Genomic DNA, 14,734 nt, shown 5'->3' with positions numbered 1-14,734 from the left:
TAACTTAATAAAAGTATTTATGTATAAACCAATACAACATTTCATACCTTTGACCAGTTTCCTATTCCCCAAATTGGTGGACATTCTATTACATTGCAACGTCTCTCAGTCTGTGGTTTACCATCAGAACACATAAAATCAGGCAAACGTAAGATACTATCGGGACCAGTTGCAAATTCTTGAATACAATCCACTGGTCTCGTCATTAAGCCACCACCACATGATTCTGAGCACTTATTAAATTCACCTGTTCTCCACCTTTAATTAAATGCATATAAAATAATTCTCTAATTTTACACAACACTGTATTCCTTCCTTTATCAGTAAATAATTTTGTTTAATAAAATTACTGTGTGGTTTGTTTGTTTCTGTTAGTTATTGGTCAAAACTCAATTATGAATTTAAATTTGTTCCAGAAATGTATACATGTAGTTTCATAAAAAGTAATTGATATTACAGCAAGGTTGTAACTTTCGCGTGAAATTCTGATGACAGTTTCGAATAAAGGATTTTATTTCTTAGACGACTTATATCGTTTGGCTAGCCACAAAACCAGGTTCAACCCACCATTTGTTTCTTCAAAGGTCCCGTACCAAGTCAGGAATATGGCAGTTGTTATCTAATTAAATAGTTTCTATATATGTTGCATTGTCGTTTGTTTTTTGTTGCATTTCAGTGTTCCTGTTGTTCCTGTTGTTTACTGCTTATAGTTGATGTGTTTCCCTCGGTTTTAGTTTGTAACCCGGATTTGTTTTCTGTCAATCGATTTATGATTTTTGAACAGCTGTATACTGCTGTTGCCTTTATTTATATACATTTTTTTATGAGAAAAGAGGGATAAGTCAAAAGTAATTTTTGAACTGCATGTGTTGACACAGAAATAATTTTGTAATCATTTAAAAAGGATATTGTCTCACAAATATGTTATTTTCCATTCACGGATATGATTATTAGTGCTTAATTTTGAATAATTTTTCTTGAATTCGGTATTTCTGTTATGTGTACAAGTTATGATTGCTTAGAATAGAAGTTTTCTTTACATTTTAAATTTTCTTTCAAAGTACAGGGAATGTCAATTAAATTTCCCAAAAAATGTTTCAAAGGCCACGCTATATTTTCCATACAAACAACTATATTTTTAGAGAATTATATAATAATCGCATTGTACAATAGTATCGAGTGCTTTATGATGTATTATGCATACATATCAGATAAAACTTAACCAGTGTTATTGTACACAATTTAATATTCTTCCTGATGAAGGTAAATCTAGAAAAGCGATTCTGACGCATCAAATTATTTAGCGTGTTGTTTTCTATTTTTTACATCACTGGGTCGATACCTCTGCAGGTGGACTATCGGTCCCCGAGGGTATCATCAGCTTAGTAGTCAGTTCTTTGGTACTGACATGATTTATAACAAATCTTTCTAAACTTGTCCGTTTATAAATTTTGAATTTATAACGAAACTAAGGTTTCAATTCCCTCAGGAAAGTTGACCTTAGCTGAACTTGGCTTTTTGTTTTAGGAATTTTTGCCATATATAGTTCTTCAACTGTTTCGGTACGTATACGTCCCTCGGATTTCAAATGTTTGGCTTTGAGCGTTCCTGATGATAAAGTAAATCCAGAAAAGCGCTTCAGACGCATCAAATTATTAAGCGTGTTGTTTTCAATATCTTATACAATGTCGTCTGTTCGTAACCTCATGCTTATTTTGAATATAATTGAAAATGTGAAAGGTGACAAAACCAAAACAAACCAATAATTATATGAATAAAATTCTACAGGTGAATGACCGATTTATTTCTCACCTTTGTGGACAATTTTTATCATTGCATACTTTTCTTTCACTTGGAATGGAAGGGGCTTCTAAACATTTCTTGCTTGAAACGACTTTGCCTGTTTGTTTATGCACACATTTCACTATTGTCTCTTGAACACCTTGAATATAAATTGCACCCTACTAACGGCACTTTTACAAACAAACACAATTCCATTTTAGATGATTAAAACATATATAAAATAAAACCGTTACAAACTCAATTCCAGTTTTATATTCCTGTACGTGTCTATCAATAAAGCAAATCTATTTCATTTTTTTAGAAATTTAACTTATTTATATAAAGGTCATAACAAATACGTCACTTTTTGTGGCGTTGCTTCATTTAAGTAACGCGCATTTTATACTTGGTTTGTGGTGTCCTGGTGTTCTATCGTTAATTCGTGGAATTTTTCCGTTGTTATTCTGCGGTTTACATGTTGTACTATATTTTTATATTATTGATTTATGTACTTCTTTGTCCTGAGCGTTCTTGCGTTTATTGAGTTTGCACTGTATTCCTGTCACGTATTGTTGTATGTTAGCGGTAATTTCAACATTGTCATCTAAGCGGGAGGTTTGGCTAGCCATAAAACCAGGTTCAACACACTATTTGATTCTTCCTTAAATGTCAGGAATATGCTTGTATTATATAGTCGGTTTATGTGTATGTTGGCGTTTGTTTTTGTTGCAGTCCAGTGTTTCTGTTGTTCCATTGTTTTCCTCTCAAAGTTGATGCGTTTCGTCGGGTTTAGTTTGTAGCCCGAATTTTTCGAAAAATCCATTTATGATTATAAACAGTGGTATACTACTGTTGTCTTTATCAAATCGCCAATACTCTTTTCCTTTATATTTGAATATTGAAACAAATACAAAGCTTTATCTATAATACTTATCTTCAAACTATGCAGAAAACATCCAATCTTACTGAATTTGATTGAAACGAATATAAAAAGAATCATGTACTCATTACATAGGCTTGACAGTTAAATGTAGATGGCGTTGATATGTAATTCATTATATCAGTGTTTGAGAGTATATGGTGGAAAATAGAACAAAAGTAAAATGATCATTGCAAAATGAAAAATAAGGCTTTCAGACACTATAGTTTACCTCCAAGACAACTTCTGCTGCATTCTGTCATACCAAGAGCCCTGTACTCGTAGTCCTCATAACAGGGCTTTGTGAAACAAATTTCGGTAGCAATTGGTTTTTCACCTTTAGACAAAAGAATATATTTAGTAGGAAGTCATAAACAATAAACCAGTTTTGTAATTGATGTAATTACGCTATACGAGCAAACATACAAAACAAAAACTTGTCATTACAGTAACATTTTATTAATGTGTGTTCCTTTTGCTAACTTGACGTATTAATTAACTTATCTGACATCTTCTAATATCTACTGTTAGTAACGTGGCTAATATAAACATTTGTGTTTGAAAAGTATATGATTGATGAAGAAAAATTCATGCGTGTATTACTCATTGTATTAAAATTTTCAACTAGTAAAATACTGGAATTACAAATTGTTGAGTCATAGCACATCTTTTTCAATTAAAAACTCGAAGTACAACATACCAGAACAATCACTATCAGGGAGATCAACTGTACTTTTAAGAAATGGTAAATACACTTTGCAACGAACATGTCTCCATCGACTACCACTTTCACATGTAGCACTGCATGGGCTCCATACCGTTACTACAAATCTATAAGTAGATAAATATGGCTGAAAACCTTAGTACTAAGTAATATGATGTTCATGCATCATCTTGATGTGAAATAGCTAAAAGACAAACAAAATCATTTCTTTTACTACCGTTCGCAGACACGTATTGTGGTCAGGTTTCAGAAAGCTATTTACGTACAGTGGTCAAATGTTTATGAAATCAATTTTAAATTTTTGAATTACAAAAATTACAAATACCAATGTAAACATGTAGTTATTCATTCTTTTTTTCAATTTGCGACTCGAAACATCAAAAAGTAAAGCAATCACATCGTTAGCAATGAACCTGTTTTATCATGTTATATACTGATGTAGCAAACCTCATGTTTAATTTAACACAAATATTTATTATATAGACTGTCAGTTCGTAATAAGACGTAGCAAATCAATCTTCATCTTATAAAACGCTTATGAATGAAGCAAAACGTGTTTATATTTCTGCATAGTATTGTTTTCGATAGAATGTATTCTTTCATTCACAAATCAATGATTAAATCATTGGCACGTGGTTAGTTGAGTTAGAAAATGATTCATTTGAGAACGGCGCCATGTTGCAGATTTCTACAATATCTTTTAAAATTCATTTGCAAGTCTTGTATTATTTTTAATTATAGTTTATTTATATGTTTACGAGTTTGGTATGAGGTCCATTTTCACTGAACTAGTACACATTTTTGTTAAGAGTTTTTTTAGCTGAAGTCCGACTCTGGTTATGGAATATTATCAATGTTTTGTAGTCCAATTTGTGGTCATCGGCTGTTTTTCACTCTTCGGTCGGGTTGTTGTTTCTTTGGTATATTCCCCATTTCCATTCTCTATTTTAATCTAATTAATGTTTTGAAGTTTTTACGTTTTCTATCCCAACGCTAAATCTTTGTTTACAAATTATTATAATACTTAAATCAATTTTGCATTTAAAACGAATTTACACAAACATATTTAAGGCTTTCAAATTAATCTTTCTCCCATGTTACTTGACATTTGTACTATTTTATCTGTGCTAGCCAAACTGCAGCAGAGCTAGGGTCAGTACAAGTTTTCAATACCACCAATCTTTGAGCTAGAAAACACGTTTAACGAACTCTTATGATCATTTTCAAGTATGGTTTAGCTCATTTATTTTGTTTTCCAAAATGATTGACCGACGGACCTTAACCATTTGCGTTTTGCGTTTTATGGCACCCTTTCCTGTTAGCCCTAGTAACCTATTTCTTTTGCAATATCATAGCATATGTTCAACTTACTTTGGAGTCTTTAGTTGATCATTGCTATTATTTGTCTTTTCTAATGCCAAATTAACTCCTGATAGAACCTCATTCTGGTTAACAGTTATTAAAGACTTGTCAGACTTGATATCTACAACAAACAGAAATCATTAATTCACAATTATACGGTATATATTTTATCGTTATTGTAAAATGTTACGAGAGCTTAAAAGAAATAGCATGCAATGTTTCAGTCGAATGTGTCAATGACGATTATCTTGAGGACGGATTAACCATCCCTTGATATTTTATTGAATTAATGATGGAAAAATGATTACAAACTATATACAACATATTAATACATTTAAAATGTTAAAACTTGCACACATATTATGCAAAACGAATAAAAAAAATGGATGTCTTGTTTTATTAATTTATTGTGGAAGCAATAAGATCTGTGAGTTAAGCCTTCAATTTCGGTGTCAGGAAAACACTATTATAGAGCAATTTTGCAGCACTCTATTGACCATATATCATTTTATCAAAACGTATGCAGATCTCTATGAGATCTTGAAGCGTCTTTTATACAAGCCTTAACTCAACAGTATTTCGTTGTTTGTATTTGCGGATGAATAAATAGCCAAATCAACCCCTATTCTTAAAATGGACACCACTATATAGAGACAGTTACATGAACTGTCACAACATATAAAGGAATTGACCTAGTATACATACAGGAAGGGATTGATTTGATTGTAGGACTTAACTGTATATATATTAAATTGGTATAACACAAATCCATGAAATACAAAAGTACTAGTTTGTACATCATACAACTATTTTAAAAGTGTGTTAACATCTACTCAACATCAGCAGTTGTACTTCAACATACATTTAACAAAACTATGGTATGGAACTAAAGGTGTAAGAAAGCACACACGTATCAAGTTTGGAATTAATAATACTCAAGTTCTTCAATAAAGCATGTACGATAAGATTCTACTAAAAACTTGTGGAAAGCGAACATACTGGTAGCAAAGGCCCCACTAATAGATGCTTAACAGAAAATCGTCATCATAGAAAGGAAAATTTCGTATAGAGTAAAGGAAGCGGTCTTGATTGTAAACTATTCGAGAGTGAACCACCCTTGTGAATTACTCGATCATCCTAGACCAAAACACGAACTCTTATAAGTGACTGAGTTCGGTTTTATTTACTGGATTCATATAGTACAATTATTTCAAGAATATGCTAAACAAATTCCTGACGATATCTTATGTTTTATGTGACTCCAGCCGCATTCAGTAATTAAAAAAACGTAATGGAAATATTAACGAAATGAATATGTACATGATCTACGGACACATTGTATGGACGTACTCTTTCATACCAAAGACAAAATTATATTTGATGTGTATCACCGCCGTCATTTATTAGATTTAATTTTGGTCAACATAATCTGTACGATAATTTAAGTTTGAAGTTGGATTCATAACAAACTGCACATATACATATTATAGTTAATTGCTATTAATAAGTATTGCAATATGCATTGTGTTTAAATGCAATATCAGTATTTAGTTCTATTTTAATCTTTAATCAATCCTAATTCTATCTTACTTTTGAGATATAGTCTTTCATATGTGACGTAATTTTTCTGCTGTTTCAGAAATTTCATATGTTAAAATTTTTAATGCCTTTTCACCATCGTATGTGACGTTATTTTTAATTGCCTTTTCACCGTCGTATGTGACGTCATTTTCAAAATTTACTGCGTTGAGGCCTGGACTGAGTCGGGTGTGTCTATTCTGTGTTGGTCATTCATTATGTATTCATGTTTGTTTTATGTAATGAGTTAATACTTCAGTTTCATTATGTATATCTGTTATATTCATTTGATAAAATTTACTGTTTGCAATAGCATTAATTGTTCTAAATAATTAGGATGTTCTTATCCCAATCATACAAACTTGGCCGTATTTTACTCAACTTTTTCAACTTTTGATCTTCAGTGCTGTACAACTTTGTACTTTTTTTCGCTTTCGATCTTTTATATCTGGGCGTCACTGGTGAGTCTTGTATGGACGAGGCGCGTTTTTGGCGTATTAAATTTTAAACCTGATGCTTTTTGTTATTCATTAATCATGTGTTTCTTTGTCTAATACGTTTTCCTATTTATTTGTATTGTAGTCCTGTAATATTATGTTGTCATTTCTATGTTATATTTAACATTGCCATTAAAGTGCGAGGTTTGGCATGCCACAAAACCAGGTTCAACCCACCATTTTTTCCTTTAAAAATGTCCTGTAACAAGTCAGGAATATGGCCATTGTTATATTATAGTTCGTTTCTGTGTGCGTTACAATTTAACGTTGCGTCGTTTTTTTTCTCTTATTTTTGAGTGTAAATTGACATTGCGATAAGACGTGTCACGGTACTTGTCTATCCCAAATTCATGTATTTGGTTTTGATGTTATATTTGTTATTCTCGTGGGATTTTGTCTGATGCTTGGTCCGTTTCTGTGTGTGTTAGTTACATTGTAGTGTTGTGTCGTTGTTCTCCTCTTATATTTATGCGTTTCCGTCAGTTTTAGTTTGTTACCCCGATTTTGTTTTTTGTCCATGGATTTATGAGTTTGAACAGCGGTATACTACTGTTCCCTTTATTTGGTCTTTTGACTTTGCGATTAGATTATGTACTTTTCGTTTTGAATTTTCAAGTAAGTTCGGTATTTTTGTTATTTAACTTTTTTTCAAAATTAAACATACAGTTTATTTGAGTCTGATTGATATGGAAAGAAACATATAATGATTATTTGAAACAAATATAAAGGAACCGAAATAAAACGAATTAGGGAAAAATAGAGCAGTCCTTATGTACAGAACATACCAATTCATAAATATTGCATATTTCAATTGACGATACAAACTAAATGACGTTTTTTATTATCCGTACAGAAAGAAGACATCCGGATTTAATGTATCCGAACTTTTAAGAGAGTGTCATAAACATCTGTGGTCTCTGTGATGTACCTGTTTCTAATCTATTATTTTAATGGGATTATGAGCACGAGACTACCTACACTAGTGTAATTTTATGTTAATTTGTACTGTCAGGGGCAACATAAAGGCATTCTTATTATAGAGGTCCATTGATGTACTGCTGATTAAATCTATTACAAGTGATGCATTATGTTGCAATAATTGAGGTAACTTTCTTTTTATCGCCGTCTATTATAATTTATCATATATACACGTCTTAGTATTACTTTTTCCCTAACCAAAAGAAAATTAATATAACATTACTATGCAATTTTAATTTGACGGGCCTTTATCAAGTTTATTTAATAATATACCACAAGCAATGTGTACTAAAAACCCTTTAAAAGCTTATATGTTGTAAAAGGTTTGGCTTTTTAACTATTTTGATCTGAGCGTCACTGATGAGTCTAATGTAGACAAAACGCGTATCTGGCGTATTAAAATTATAAGCCTGGTACATTTGATAACTTTCTGTGGGCATTGCAAGGTGCTTGGTATGTTTGTTATATATATCTCGAGTGTGCAGTAGACGTACCTGATCCTTGAAGAGCTGACATGTAGCCATCTTAAAAAGGAAAAGCATAAAGCATATATTCAAACAGCATTCATAAAACATTCCGCATACAAACAATATATAGCAAATATCATGATCTAAAAGCAATTATAATGCTTATTACGTACTAATTTGTATATGTGAAGCTGTGTCTATACACACTTGCAATTGTCAATTTTATACTTATAATGAAGAATGTACCATATCCAGTTATTGTGTAATACAGGAATTTAATCTTCAAGTTTTATGGTTTGAAAAAAGTCAATTAGCGAATTTTGTTTAGAATTATTTGTACGAATTTTGCAGTTGCTAGCACAAAGAAATGAGCAAATGAAGCATTGATAGTAAACCGATAAATGTCAAATAATACAACTAAAAGAAAGTGTGTGAAAAAATCTAGGTCTAAGTAGCCGTACGATAGTGTCATTAGCGTACGAACACCAAGGTTTTGAGTTCGAAACTGACCACCAAAGTGTTGAAAGTGGCGTTAAAACTATACCAATTAATCCAATAAACCAATAATTTTTGAAGACAGTATCATAACCTCACAATTTCTAAAATCATCATCACATAGTTTGATTTATCTCTAAAACTCCTTGGAGTATATGTGACTATATTTGAAAACGTTCACACAAAATAATGTAAAGTTTATTTAATCTACATTTATTTAGTAAAGATTATACATTTTAAATATATCTTGCTATACAGAAGAAAGTTGATACAAAGAAAACATGCCAAAATAAGCATAAAACTAATTTTTTTTTATCTTCTTCATGAATATAAAAAGATCACTCTAAATTCAGATAAATCTCTCACCATTTTGGTTACCAGCATTTGGTGTACATGGGATACTTGTTGAACAGTTTCTATAAGCCAAAGGTGCTAAAGAAAAATCACAGAATTGTTCGCCTGTATGTCGACATTGTACCTCTCTTCTCTGGTACCCGACTCCACAACTTCCACTACACTAAAAGTCAAAGTTATTTGTTAACATGATTTAGAAATAGTTTTACAATAACATTGTGTTGTATTAACACATAACAATGACTAATCATAAACTCTCGGATAATATCAAACTGAATGCCAACGATCGCTAACAAAAATGCAAAAAATAACTTAAGGTTGGACAGTCACGGTTAGAACAAAACATATACTGTTTAAATTAAAAACCAATTGTTCAGAGAACAATTGAAGGTCTTTCCACCAAAACAATGTATTTTAATATGAAAGGTGTAAAAATAGGTTTAAAATGTCATGTCAATCGTCAAATGATAGCTTATTGTACGCTGATTCCAAAAATATATGGTTTCTAAACAATATTCTTTTTAGATAAGGGAGATAATTTCTTACTTCCGGTTTGAAAAACTCTATTTCCGATAATATTTGACTATTTACTTGACACTGATTCCAAAAATATCTTGTTTTTTATACTTTTATGTAATAAAGTACAATAAATAGCTACTTCCGAATTACACAAGGTCACTTCCGGTTTTTTTTTTTTAAAGTTTAAATGGTTTGATACCGTTTGTCAAAAAGTCTCATGACTTTATTATGTATACAGATGGGGTAAAAGCAAAGGTCAAAATCTAGAACGTCAAATTAAGCTATCACCTTGTGATCAATTTCAAGGTCATTAACCAAGAAACTCAAATCAAAAGACCATAGGTCTTAATTATGTTTAGTTAATGAGTTATATCACCATACGCGTATTTTTAAATACCAAAGGGGAGAAAACTCCCTTTCACATTCAACGTACCCTTGCAATCAAAATTTACGTGTTACGACATGTCACAACAAACGATTAGAAAAAATAATTTGTCAATATCTTAAACGTTTTTTGGAAATGAGTGGAAATGAGCCATATTCAAAAATTAGAATATGACCTTGACCTTTGACCTTGACCTAATTTTCATTTTTTTGGACCAAGGACCTCAAATCAAAAGATCCTAGGTCTCTATCAATTATGGTTTACCAGTTAGAAATCCAATTCACTTATATCAAATAAATAAGGGGAAATAACTCTCGTATGGAGCATTCATATCACTTCGGTCAAAATAGGACAAATCATGCAAAGGATATAACGAGCAATTTTGTAAAATAAATTTGTCATAATATTTTACGTTTGCGAAGGAGTTGCGCTCACAAGGAAAACAGTGTTTGGGGAGATTACTCCTACAAAGAAAAGTTTTCGGTTACGCAGGGTAAATTTCAAAAGCGCATCAATTGTTCGATATCATATACCAAATATCTAAGCAACATATTGCAAAACAAATGTTTATCGCAAGAACAAAATTAGGCGGAAGAAAAAAAAATAAAAAATTCAGAGAACAATTGAAGGTCTTTCCATCCTTTTTGATATGAAAAGTTGTGAAACTAAGTTTAAAATGTCATTTCAATTGTCAAATGATAGCTCCTAGTAAGCTGATTCCAAAAATATATTGTTTCCATACATTTTTTTTTAAATAAGGGAGATAATTTGTTACTTCCGGTTTGAAAAATGTTACTTCCGATTATATTTAAATATTTACTTGAAACCGATTCCAAAAATATCTGGTTCTATATACTTTTATATTAATAAAGTACAAAAAATAGCTACTTCCGGTTTACAAAAGGTCACTTCCGTTTTTTTTTTCAAGGTTAAATGGCTTGATACCTTTTTCTAAAAGTTGTATATCTTTATCATGTATACATATAGAATAAAAGCAAAGGTCAAAATATAGAACGTCAAAATAAGCTATGACCTTGAGATCAATTTCAAGGTCATAAACCAAGGACCTCAAATCAAAAGACCATAGGTCTTAATTATATTTAGTTAATGAGTTATATCACCAAACGCTTATTTTTTAATACAAGAGGGGAGAAAACTCCCTTTCACATTCAACGTACGCTTGCAATCAAAATTTACATCTTACGACATGTCGCAACTAACAATTTAGTAAAAATAATTTGTTGATATCTTATACAGTCTTTGGATATAAGTGAAAATAAGCCAAATTCAAATATTAAAATATTAAAATATGACCTTGACCTTTGACCTTGACCTAATTTTCATTTTTTGGGACCAAGGACCTCAAATCAAAAGATCCTAGGTCTCTATCACTTATGGTTTATAAGATAGAAATTCATATCACTTATATCAGATGCATAAGGGGAAATAACTCTCATATGGAGCGGTCATATCGCTTCGGTCAAAATAGGACAAATCATGCGAAGGATATAACGAGCAATTTTGTAAAATAAATTTGTCATAATCTTTTACGGTTGCGAAGGAGATGCGCTAACAAGGAAAACAGTGTTTGGGGAGATAACTCCTACAAAGAAAAGTATTTGTTTACGCAGGGTAAATTTCAAAAGCGCATAAACTGTTCGATATCATATACAAAATATCTAAGCGACATATTGCGAAACAAATGTTTATCGCAAGAACAAAATTAGGCGGAAGAAAAAAAAAAAAAAATAATCAGAAGAAAAACAATAGGTCTTTCCACAGAAAAGTGGAAAGACCTAATTACGAACATTGCCAAGAAATGATGGACGCGGTGAATTCTGTATAGCACAGACTCCGTGAGTGCGGTAACAAAACTATCACGAAAAAGGAAAATGATCATAGATAACATGCGTGATTTTTTTTTAAAATAAGCACTTTAGTAACAAAAAACATTAATTTGGTTAATATATTTTGGTTAATATGGATAAAATGACTTCAAATCATACTGCTCTGACAATTAAAAACTGTTATGAATTCTGTTTTGAGTGATTGTATTGACTGCATGTGACTATTCCAGGGCATATTCTATTGAAATACTTTTAAAAAAGATCTTTAAATAGTTTTTATAAGAATAGCTAATCTAATGTGGAAAACACCTTGAGCGTTTACAAAATCACCTCAGTATATACATGGTTTTGTAATTGTAATGAATGCTTTGAATTTAATACCACATGGCTATTGACATACATAGATGACATATATTGACTTACAGGTGACCATTCCCCAGCATACCAGGTTGGACAGACTTGGGTATTACATGACTTTCTGTTGGATGGCTTCGGATGTCCACACATTGTTCCCTCAACTTCTATCTCGGTGGCATTAGCAAACATTTCTATACATATAACAGCCCGCCATGAATAACCGCCATTGCACGAAGTAGAACAATCACTCCAAGGGCCAACACGCCAATTGAAAATGCTACAATCAAATCAAACCGAATTGAATATTGAAATATTCATTCTACGGATTTTCAGCATTGTCTGATTAAGTTCATGTTGGTGCTCTACAGCACATATTTGGTGTTGTATTGCGTATATTGAAGACGATCACTTCAATCCGAGTATTTGCACCCGCTGCAAACTAGTCTCTGGCAATTTAAAAACGTTGCCCATTTTTCTTATGAACGCGGTTCCTAACGGGCATTGTGTGTAGCTTGTGGTATCAAATGATAACCAAAAAAAAATGGCATGCAATATGTTTTTTTCACAGTAGTATTGTATAAACAGTTTTACATGAAATTAAAACTTTAAAATGAAGTGCAAATGTATAATGATAGTGTTTTTTTTTTTATCATACTTGTATAACGAGCCATAGAGACAACGCATTTGATGATTCAGACTGAAGGAAGTCTACAGTTATTTTCTAAAAGCGCGTATGATATAACATAAGAAAAACCCAAAGGCATTATTATAATATGAGAATAGATTTTAGACGATAAAATTTGAAAAAAGGATCATGAAGAGCAATTTAAGTACAAAATATGACACTTACTAATGTGTATATGGTAGTGACACTCAATATACTAGAACTTGCTTATTTTTTTAATCTGTATAATAAACAAAACAAATTAATTTTAACTTAGAAGTCATTCGGTCTCGGATGGATAGTTGTCTCATTGGCAACCATAACACATCTTCTGGTTTTTTTTTAAAACTCTTTCATGGATGACGTTCAATGATGTTACATATGAAATGAAGGAGGGACACATACAAAAAGGTTGAACATGATAACCTTTTGTGATCAAGAACACCGAATTTTTCTCATTCCCGCGTATTGAAAGGACATGGAAGAAGTATTCAAATCACAATAGAAAACTGTATTGCATCAACAATCAATAACCTTATATTGGAAATTTTGTTGAACTTTTATTCAGTTTAAATGACCTTTGTTAGCTTTTAATAAGTTTGATAACAACGCATGCTCTTTTGCAAACCTAGAAATCAAATTATCAATTACCTTGGTGGGCAGGGCTGTAAGTAACATTCTTCTCGTTGTGGTATTGGCCTTTTATTCTTTGTGCACCATTTGTTTGACACAACCCTCTTATTTCTCTTGTTACGGCAAACAAAATGGGTTTGTTTCACACCTGCAAATGCATTTAGCAAATCATGATGGTATGTAAATTATACTTACAAAATATTTTCATTTATGTCTTTATATGTGCAACTATACAATTATTATAGCTAAAGTATTTTAATGTATTCATATTTTTATTGATATTAATTTTATTATGTTTATGATCTGATAAGTGCAGATTTAAAAGATTAGAATAATTTGTGATGCTTGAGGCTTGAACGTGGTAAAATGAAAATGTCAAATTCATATTACAGATGATATCATGGTAGCTCAGTTCAGTACACTGTGTCTTTTGGCGTTACATCTTTCTTTTTTTCTATTTGTTATATTTCAGATTGTAATTATCTGATTTTAAGTTCATCTGATTAATACCTATTCCTTTTGTGACATCTGAGGTTTATATTTATTATTTTTGTGTACCCTTTTTTCTCTCTGTCTATTACAGTTCATCAATCGATTTGTCAATGGAAAGAGTGCTGCTGGCAGAAATTTAAAAACAAACATCGAAAAAAATAAACTATTCTTATAACCCCGATTTTGTTTTACATATACACAATTAAGAACAAGTGAACTGTTATATTTCAGTTTATCATTTAGCAAAGTTTATTGTTTTGTTTGTATGTTTTAGTTTCACAGGTTTTGGCACTTCTGATTAATGTTTTGGTTATAAGCCCCTAACGTTTTCAGGTATTTATACATCCATGTCTTTCAAATGGGCGCTACGAAAACTACGGTTACTTGTTATCCTTTTGTTTGATGTGTTTGAGCTTTTTGATTTTGCCATTTGATTAGGGACTTCGAATTTTCCTCGGAGTTCAGTATTTTTGTGATCTTACTTTTTTTGTATAAGCTTTTACTAGAGAAACCAGTATTCTAGTAAGTTGTTATGTGGCATTGCGTCTACCTTTTCGGCTTAATGTTATCGATAAGCCCAATAAGGTATCACCAATACTAGTGATTATAGTCTAACTAAAAAACTGAATTGAAAAAAACTAAGACTACACGAAAAAAAAGTAATGCCAAATAACTTTTTCA

General features: G+C 31.4%; 1 protein-coding gene across 5 annotated transcripts in view; it reads right to left on the bottom strand.

Moving 5' to 3' along the window:
- LOC139518962 (protein madd-4-like) overlaps positions 1–14,734 on the bottom strand; it is a 56,278-nt gene that overhangs the window by 4,253 nt on the left and 37,291 nt on the right. For all 5 annotated transcript variants that reach the window (XM_071310662.1, XM_071310661.1, XM_071310665.1 and 2 more), the window contains exons 6-14: positions 13,580–13,709; positions 12,331–12,541; positions 9,169–9,319; positions 8,335–8,364; positions 4,797–4,908; positions 3,402–3,532; positions 2,934–3,038; positions 1,813–1,942; positions 48–258 (exon numbers count right to left, since the gene is read on the bottom strand). In XM_071310662.1, coding sequence (XP_071166763.1) covers positions 48–258; positions 1,813–1,942; positions 2,934–3,038; positions 3,402–3,532; positions 4,797–4,908; positions 8,335–8,364; positions 9,169–9,319; positions 12,331–12,541; positions 13,580–13,709 — 1,211 coding nt within the window. The remainder of the gene's footprint in view (positions 1–47; positions 259–1,812; positions 1,943–2,933; positions 3,039–3,401; positions 3,533–4,796; positions 4,909–8,334; positions 8,365–9,168; positions 9,320–12,330; positions 12,542–13,579; positions 13,710–14,734) is intronic.

This window comes from Mytilus edulis, chromosome 4 (assembly GCF_963676685.1).
Source record: "Mytilus edulis chromosome 4, xbMytEdul2.2, whole genome shotgun sequence".
NCBI classification, from domain to species: domain Eukaryota; kingdom Metazoa; phylum Mollusca; class Bivalvia; order Mytilida; family Mytilidae; genus Mytilus; species Mytilus edulis.
This window is presented reverse-complemented; position numbering and strand designations above follow the sequence as displayed.